Source organism: Populus nigra, chromosome 13 (genome assembly GCF_951802175.1).
Source record: "Populus nigra chromosome 13, ddPopNigr1.1, whole genome shotgun sequence".
Taxonomy (NCBI): Eukaryota; Viridiplantae; Streptophyta; class Magnoliopsida; order Malpighiales; family Salicaceae; genus Populus; species Populus nigra.
This window is the reverse complement of record NC_084864.1, coordinates 9,822,978-9,833,145: the sequence shown is the minus strand read 5'-3', so window position 1 is coordinate 9,833,145 and position 10,168 is coordinate 9,822,978. Positions and strand designations below refer to the sequence as shown.

The 10,168-nt window shown below is 29.7% G+C and overlaps 1 protein-coding gene across 1 annotated transcript; it reads right to left on the bottom strand.

The window, feature by feature from the left end:
* Window positions 1-682: 682 nt before the first annotated feature.
* On the bottom strand, window positions 683-1,466 carry LOC133671152 (mini zinc finger protein 2-like). Its single transcript, XM_062091806.1, has one exon. It carries the CDS (start codon window positions 1,229-1,231, stop codon window positions 941-943), a length of 291 nt encoding a protein of 96 aa, XP_061947790.1. The 5' UTR covers window positions 1,232-1,466; the 3' UTR covers window positions 683-940.
* Between the last annotated feature and the right edge of the window lie 8,702 nt (window positions 1,467-10,168).

Below are 10,168 nucleotides of genomic sequence, written 5' to 3'. Positions count from 1 at the left end.
ATAACCACCAACATGATTAGATATGTGGGCCTGTAACCTTAAATACAAAGTGATCTTACCATATAGATATGACTACCACATTTAGGAAATATTCCATGGATTTCTTTTCTGAGCTTCTAAAGATAATATTTCAAAATGGTTGATAAACTACAACAAGAATCAATCAGGAACGTAGCACAATTATTAGGCCAAAAATAGTTGATTAACAAGGCCAAAGTAGGAAAATGTTATGTAAAGTTCGAAGCTTGCTAATTAACAGATATAATAGCTGTAATCATCAATTTGAGGGAAATGAAGCTTAATTTAGTCCCTCAGATTGTTTTTGTTCAAACCTCTGATGCTTCGATTACAGCTTAAATGGCCAAGAATGGAGAAATGCATTTTGTTATAGGAGAAACAGCTTGAAGAATGTTGTCAACTGAAAAATTCGGCGTAATTAAAGACGCAACTAAAGAAAATAATAACAAATCATAAGTTACAAAAAGAAGTTCAAGTACCGGACAATAATTTCATGACAATAATACACCAGAAATCATTATCTTCCACCATTATAGTACTCCTCTCCTCTGTTTAATAGATACTCTTTCTCTCTTTCCAAATTGTGATTCAAAAACAAAAAAGCTTCTGGGATTAGATATGCTTTATTCAATCCAACCATGAAGCTAATTACAGCTAATTCATCTAACCACAACCAATTTGCTATGATAATTATCATTGATCATCATAAAAAACACACCACACAACACATTTCCACTGTTCGCCATTAGTTTTTCACTTACACAGATCGTAGAGCAGCTCTACTGATGATGTCCATCAACCCTAAAAGCTACTAATACTAAAACAGCAAGAACAAGAACAAGAAACAAGAACAACAATCACAAACCCAGACAGGAAAAGTACAAGTCATACACTAAAACTTAAAACCCCACTCATCGAAATTCTAATTACCATTTGAAGAAGGCGAAGAACAATCACATGCCACCTCTGTTTCCACTTCCCTTCTGTGGAAGTTCCTATGGCAACCACAAGCCGCACAAGTGAGTGCAGCAGCTGTGCCTTCTTCACCACTTGCCATGAACTCTCTGCACCCATCAACAGCGTAACCTCCAACTCCAGCAGCATGATTCTTTTGGCACTCTCCGTATTTAACATTCCTGATAGTGAAAGAAGAAGTCGTTGAGCTTCTTGAAGGTTCTTCTGATCTTCTTACCACCACTTGTCGCTTCCTCATCTGGCTAGTCCCCAATTCTTCTCCGCTTCCTTCGCCTTCAAATCCTTGATAAGCTAGGCTAGAATTCTCCAATTGGAAGACTGACCTATAATTAGAATATGGCGTAAAGATAGAGAGGGTGAGAAGAGAGAGAAGCAAGAAATTGCTTTTAGTTGTTACTGCAAGCCCTAACCCTAGAGGGTATATTTATAGCATGTAAACCTCTCTTTATTCAATAAATCATTTTATCAGGTACCATGATTTATTATCATTTACTTTTCTTCTTAACAATGTAATTCTGTGTTGTAAAAATATTATATATTTCGACAAGTTACTGTGAGGTGATAATCGAACTGCCTTAACAACCGATTAGCACAGTGAAAGGAAATATTAACCCTTCAGGCAAATCCTATATGATGTAAAAGCTTTACTTTTCGTGTTAAACTCTGATTGGTTTAAAATAGAATGAACAGCTAATCTCTTAAACCTAATATGCACTGTGGCCCATAAACTGTTGCTGATGCTAAAAGGAGGTTTTGTGGGGTGCGTCGATACGATGCCAACAAAATTTGTCTAGCTAGGCCTAATAACATGCCAGTGTTTAGCAACCTTGCCGAACCTGATATGTAAAGTCCTTCCATTTTCGTCTAAATCACTACCTATACCATTGCACTTCTTGTGGCAAAATTTTCAAGTTTAATTTGGCAAACTCAACAACTATTGTAGATGGGACTTACTCCCTGGCTTTTAGATGAGACTTACTCCCTCTGAATTTTGAAATAAGTTCAAGGGTAATATATTGTAACGTTCTTTGAAAATTTCAATTTTACATTTCCATCCAAATCAAGTAATTGATTCTATAAAATGGTGAAGAAAATTAAAATAAACAAAAAAAAACATTAGAAAAAAAAATGGATTAGATTGATAAGGCAGAGTTCTTGAAAAGTAAAAATTGGAGAAATTAAGAACTCAAAAGCATAAAACAAGTTCCCATCATAAGATCAAACTCAAATATATATATATATATATATATATATATATATATATATATATATATATATATATAGCTGAAGAATTTGTCTGTGCTGTAGAGAGTTCATTGCATATTAGTGCATCGTCTCAATCTGTTGATCAGGTGGATTGGATAATATTTCAATGAAGATGCTCGGTATTGACAAGTCAAAACCTTGGAAACTGCAAGACCTGTTTAATATAGCTTTATTGTCTAAGGATTGAAGACTATCAACTTCACTCCCACTTTAAGAGAAGCAAATGGGAATCAAATCATCTTGAAAAAAAGAGATCGGACAAAATTGTCTTAGTAATGTTTGATCACTTGAACAATTTGCTTACCTTGCCATCTTCTGAATGGTCGCTGCGCCTTAAATTTCATTCTATTAGCAAATCTTATCGATCCTCGCCAAGGAAAGAAAATAATAAAAACAAAATTGTAACAAAAAAAAACGAGAAAAAGAGGGCAGTATACGTACTATCTGGACCATAAATTTCAGATAAAAAAATAAGGCACCAATAGTCAACTATATCTAAGATTACTTCCATTTATGTTCAACATCATAATAAAACTTATATGTTGTTTCTTTTAACTTCGGATATTTGATAATTTCACAAGGGATTATCTAAAGGTCAAATTTTGTGTTCTGAAATTTTGGATGAGGGTCGAAGAGATGGAAGAAAGCTACACATTTTTTAGAATTTTTTTTTATTTAATTGTATAATAATTAAAATAAATATTCTAAGGAAAGACAACAAGAGAAAAAATATTTTTTAAAAAAAAAATTTCTTGATTGATTTATGTAATTGTTTTTTGTTTCAACAACAAAATAATTTTTTTATTAGTAGCTAGCGTAGTTTATTGAATAAAAAACAATTGTGATAAAAAAAATTGGCAAACACTACAATGATTTGAACTAAAAAGAAAAAAATGTATAATTTTAATCAAAAATATAATTATTTCATTCATATATTCCCTTTTTTTACTTTGACAAAAACAACATTCTTTTTATGAGAATCATTGTTTTTCAAATAAGACTTTTTACGACCATGAAAGCAAATTTTAGTAAAAAATACAAAATAATAAATCAATCATTTTTACCCACTAATATAAAAATTATAACAACAACAAATTTGAGAAATTATATAATAAAAATAAAAAAACAAATATTTTATTCTCATTTAATATTTATGAGAAAATTATTTTAAAAATTCTACATATTAGGCTAATATATAATTGTATATAAAGCAATCAATAATATCATCAAAAAAAACATTTCTTAAAAAAATGGCATAATCATAAAATTACTTAAATATTATTTAAGTAAATTAATTTGAATAGATTTTTAATAGTTCTTTTTTTTAAAAAAAAGGATATCTAAGCAAAAAAAGCTTGGTATGCTTGTGCCTTAGCATTCCAAGCCTAGACACACCTGGCATAAGAAAAAGTCTAGACACACCTAAGTTTGAAAGACGAGCTTATATGTTTTTTTTTAAAGGGCACACGACACATCTTTTAACCTGAATTTTATTTTATATATTAGACAACTTGTTGTTTGTCTATACAAGCAATGCATTGTATTTTGAAGGTGACTAGAAAATTAGAGTTAGAGTTCGCAGACCTTAAAAATTCAATTTCTAACATGCTTTTACCTGAAAATACTCCAAAAACTTTTATGAACCTCAATTAACCAATTTAAAACACACAAAAAAACCTATAATGACTTAATAAATCAAAATTAAATTGAATAAAAAATAACTTTACATTCCCTAATCTACTTTTACGACATGATTAGAGGGAAACATCATCTCTTTTAAACTTCTCTCTCCAAGACAAACTCAATGACATCAAGATTTATTTTTTTGGTGATCATAATATAATTGACTGTCCACTTTCTCACTCCTCTTAAATTCTAGAGATTTAAATTTAAAACAAATGAATAGTACTAAAACATGATAACCTAAATCTTAGGGACCAAACATGAAATATTAAAGAATTCTAGGACCAAATTGTAATTTTTTGTGTCCCATGAACAATAAAAAAGGTTTTTTTTTTGTGTTAAATTTGGTTTTCTCACTCTTAAATTCTAGGGATTTAAATTTAAAACAAATGAATAGTACTAAAACATGAAAACCTAAATCTTAGGGACCAAACATGAAATATTAAAGAATTCTAGGACCAAATTGTAATTTTTTGTGTCCCATGAACAATAAAAAAGGTTTTTTTTTTGTTTTTGTGTTAAATTTGGTAAACATTGTTTAATTTTTTAATTTATAAAATAAACTTTTATTTTATAACATCGAGCATCAGTTTAATACCAGAGTAATTTTTGACATCACAAATGTGTCATAACATGCAAAATGAAATAAATTATGGTGCTCAAGATCATGTTAACAAAATGAGGGGATGTAATTGAAAAACAAAATTGAAGACCATATCAAGGTAATTTTGAAAGAATTAAAGAAAAAAGGGGGTAACTATGCGCATTGTAGGAGTCCATAATATAGCTAAGTGTGGCCCCGCAATTAAAAAAATAATTATTTACCTTTCTTTTTTATCATTACTTATAATTACAATTATAGTAATACACAATTAATTTTTTTAAAAAATGAAAGCAAGTGATCCCCTACTTGGAGTTAAATGCAAAGTTGCTATCATGGAATCCATTTTTTCCAAAGAATACAGTGAAGGTTTTTTCCGAGATTGTGATGCTTTTTTTCCAAGTGGGGAGGTTAGGGATGGTGAGCAATACCTCTCCTAATTTAGCTCGAATGCCATACGGCCTCTAATGCTAAAAAACCAATATAGTTTGCTTAACTGTATATTAATTAGTTTTTGGATCAATGGTTATTAATTTTGTATTTGGATGGTTAACAAAGTAATTTATTTTTTTCAAATAATTATTTTATACTATTATGCTTGAATAATTTTTGTCTAGCCTATGATAAAGTTAAGTGGAATAAATGTGACACATATTTATTAAGAAAGTCATTCAAGCAAGGAAGTGAAGGTTACGATAAAGATGGAGAAATTGGATTGAAGAATTAAAAGCAATAATTAAGACCTTATCTTATTTTTCTCAGTCTTGTAAAATAGCTCAAAAATGATTACAGGGAAAGACTTTTGGCTTTCACATTGTTAAGAAATTGAATTCATCAAGGAATTGTGACTACCCGAATGCCTTGAAAAAGTAGGTTCCACCGACTTGACTTTTGTTACTATTTTTATTGAATTATTTAACTTATATTGTTTCCTGTATAATTCTTTTCTATGCTACTTTTTTCTTATTTGTGTAACAATTAGGATAAGAGTTATATTCTTGTACTACTATATATATAGAAGTCTCACTTGAAAATAAGGGTTTGTTTTCCTCTCCACCGTTTTCTCTCTATCAACCTCTTGGCTTAATAACCTCAAGATTTATTAAGAAGATTCAACTCTTATCTATGGTTATTATTCTTCATTTGTTTTTGTGGTGTGGTGTATATTTTGTCATAACCATATATTTAAAAGTACTTGGTTAATTAACATACATCATTATTTTACATGGATCATATATATTGAAAACTCTCTTTTGAAACTTGGGTTAAGAAAAAACTATAATATATAGCTTTTTAAATATATTTTTTCAAACTGCAACTAAAAAAGCTACCACAATATCAATTATATACTTAATCCTCAAACATAACTTTCTTTCTTGACCCAACATGCTCTTTTTATCATTTTATCCTTATCAAATTCATAAATGACAAATTTCTATTTTGGTGATGTTAGATGAAAACCTTTTTCTTTTAAGACTAGAAGTATCCAAATTTATTGATGGCTTCAAGCTAGAACTTCTCAAGAAGATCTAAACATTATCTTCGGTTCTTTATCGTCACACACAACTTTCTTTCTCGACTTGACTTGCTCCTTTTGTACCCTTGAAAAATGCTCATCACTTTATGTTTATCAAACTCAAAATTGGAAATTTTTTGTTTCAGTGATGTTAAATGAAAACCTTTCTTCTAAGATAAAAGGTATTCAAATCAAAACCATAAAATTAGCAAATACAAACAGAAATACCTACAACCAAAATTTTATCGATAAATTACGGTGAACATTACCCACAAAATAGTTCCTCACTATATCCCTTAGTAAACATCAACAAAATATTTGTATCGGTTTATACCAAGGGAATCATAGTGGAAAAAGAAGAAACAAAAAAACAAAAAGCTACGATGACATATTATTTTCATAGACGGTATTACTGATGAAATAAATTCTTCGGTAATATTCGTTTGTAAATCCATCAGTAATATTTAAGTTATGACCTAATGTGCAACCCCCCTCTTCCTCTCCTTCATTTCTTCTTCCTCCTCCATTTTTCTCTACTAAAAACAACAGACCCCCCTATTTTATCACAAATCAAACTTTCATCACCACAAATTCAGCCACCCCAACATTTAGTTTGCCAACATTCATGTTCTAATTCAATTTTTTTTAGGGTTCCCCACATCAAGTAAGCAACAATAACCATTGTTTGTTTGAACTGAATTTTAAAATATTAATTTTTATTCCATATCTTTGTAATATATGTAGTTTGTTTGTGTTTACTTGTTTTATAGCTTTTTGTCATAAAAAATTTATTGTATGAATATATGATATGTACATGTTAGGATTTTGCTTGAGATTTTGAAATTTTAATTTTGTTTGTAATTTGATGAAATTGATTTTGATTTTGTGACTCAGGTGTTTTGTAATAAAATAAACAATAGCTTATTTAATGGATACGTTTTATATTTTGTTAATTTTATTATTGAGTTGAAAATTTTAGTAAATGTGGAGGGATTTAAATTTATATAGATAATTGATAATGATTTAAGAGTACTATTAAAATAGATTTAATAAGTTTAAGTTAAACCAATGTTAACTAATTTATTTAGTTTATATAATTAATTAATACATGTTGTCATCAATATTATTTATAGGTTTGATATAAGTAATGGATGATTGTTTATAGATGTATCGAGTTTTACCCAAAAGGTTACAAATGATCGATTATTATAAGGAAGTTGAGAGTTTTATTAATTGCGTATTATTTAATCCGAGAAATATTAATAGAGTCGGTATTAGATGTCCTTATAAGAGGTTTAAAGACAAAAAAGTGTATTGATCCAGATGTTGTGACGATACATCTTCTACAAAAAGGTTCATGTTGAAATACTTGTTCTGGTTTGCACATGAAGAACCATATGTCCCTTATGAGACCATGGTAGAAAGGATAGTTGGGTCAACTTCTAGTTCTAACAATGTGCATGAAATTGTAGATGGCATAGTACTACTTATGGGAATATAGTTATAGAAGTTATGAGAAGGAATCAAGGTTATGCAAGTGAATGTTCAATCATAGATAAAGAACCAAATACAGACGCAACCATGTTTTTTAATATTTTAAAAGATTTCAATGAACTATTATGAGATGGGTGCATAAATCACCATAAATTATTAATCGTTGCACAAGTGTTCACCATCAAGTCAGATCATAGGTTGAATGAACCAGTTACAACAAAATTATCGAATAAAAGATAAGCATTTTACCTTAAAGGAATAGGCTAAAAGAAAACTTCTAAACTACTAAATCTATGATGAAACCCTCTAGCCTAAGATACTAGAAAATTGATATATGTCCAAACTTCTACATGTTATCCTACTATAAAAATACAGATTTAACTAAGTGTAGAACATGTGGGATTGCTTGTTATAAACCCATAACTAGCGGGGAAGGACTCTTCTTGTACATAGAAAACTTAGATACTTCACAATCATTCATAAACTGCAAAGGTAATCATGTCTTCAAAAACTATTGAGTACATGACATGGAATCATTCACATGATATGGCTAACAAAGTCATGGTACACCTTTCCAATCATATCTCCAAAAACTGTTGAGTACATGACATGGAATCATTCACATGATGTGGCTAATAAAGTCATGGTACACCTTTCCAATGATGAAGCTTGAAAACATTTTAATAGGGTGCATTCTCAGTTTTTAATGGAATCTAGGAATGTACATCTTGTGTTATTTATATATGAATTCAATTTATTCGGGTCATTTGATGCTTCTTATTCTTATTGGACGGTGATACTCATTGTTTCAACTTACTATTGGGGATATGTATGAGGCTGGAGTTCATGCTTTTATCTATGGTCATACCTAGTCCAAATGTCCGGGTCAGAATATAGATGTTTGTTCGACTGTTGATTGATGAATTGAAGCAGTTATGGTCATCCTTAACTTTAACTTATAATGTCTCAAGGAAATAAAATTTTCAGATTAAGGCATCTTTGATGTGGACTATTAATGATTTTTCTACGTATGGAATGGTTTCTAGTTGGAGCATGCATAAACAATTAACGTGTCCATACTATATGAAAAATAACAAGGCCTTCACCTTAAGAAATGGTTGTGAAGTGTTTTTTTTTAATTGCCACCGGTAGTTCTTGCCAATGAATCACAAGTACATAAAAGATTTTTTTATTGGTAGAGTTAAAAAGGATGTTCCACCACCGGTACTAGTAGCTGAAGAATTCTATGACATAGTATCGTAGTACGATGATATTGTGTTTGGTTTTCAATTTGAGAAGCAGAAGTTTTCTGGTTTTGGTGTGACCCATAATTTAATAAAGCTAAGTATTTTATGGGAGCTTCTTTATTAGAAGACTAATCTTCTCTTTTATAATCTTGATGTCATGTATATTGAAAAGAACATGTTTGAAAACATCTTTAACACGGTTATAGACATGAAAGGGAAGACAAAGGACAACATAATGGCTAGAATGGATATATTGTCACTATAAAAATATAGAGTTGGTTTATGATGGATCATAGATCGCACAACACAAAGCTAGCTTCGCCTTACACAAGAATGCACAGTTACTTGTTCATCAATGACTCAAGAGTGTGTGTTTTTTTTATGGACATGCTTTAAACATATCTAAATTTATGAATTTAGAGGATTGCAAATTGTATGGAATAAAGAATCATGATTTCCATTTGTTTATGCGAACACTTATTCCACTTGCTTACCGAAATTTATTGTCAAAGAGGATATAAAATGCACTAACAAAGATCAGTCACTTCTTTAGATATATATGCTCTAACAAGTTGTATACCAAACACATGGAGAGTGTCTATTCGAGAATATCGTTCAAACAATCTACAAACTTGAGATGATATTTCCTTTATCATCCTTCTACTTAATGGAGCATCTATCCATACATTTACTATTTGAGGCAAAAGTTGGAGACCTCGTCCAATATAGATAAAAGTATCCATTCCAAAAGTTATGGATTGCATATGCATCCTAATTAAATTTTTATTGTCTTCTTTTTTAAAATTCAAAACATTGATTTAATTTCATTTAGGTACTTATTCAACTTTAACAGAAAAGTGAAAAACAAGGCGCATGTTGAGACTTCAATATACGAGACTTATATTTTGGAAGAGATCTTAACATTTATTTTGTTTTATTTTGAGCCTCACTTGAGAATAAGAATTAACTACATTCCAATGCATGACAGAGGTGGGAAAGTGCTTTTGAGTTGCAACTTGTCAATATTTTCTCATCCCGGATGATTACCAAAAAAATATTATAAGAGGAAGATATTTGACAAAAATCAAATTCAAACATGCATATAATTATATGTTATTTAAATATGATGAACCAAAATATTTTATTTAGTAAGTATAATAGCTAACATATCATTATTTTAGAAATATTTTTCTCTTATACTATTATAAACTGATATATTGAATAATTCCTCGTAGGCAACATCGTTAGATTTTACTATCCTAAATTTCATAAATGACTGAATCTTAAATATTTCAATTACAAAATAAATAATTTTCCACGTTGTTCATAACACATATAAGGACTAATTAATTATTCTTATCTCTCATA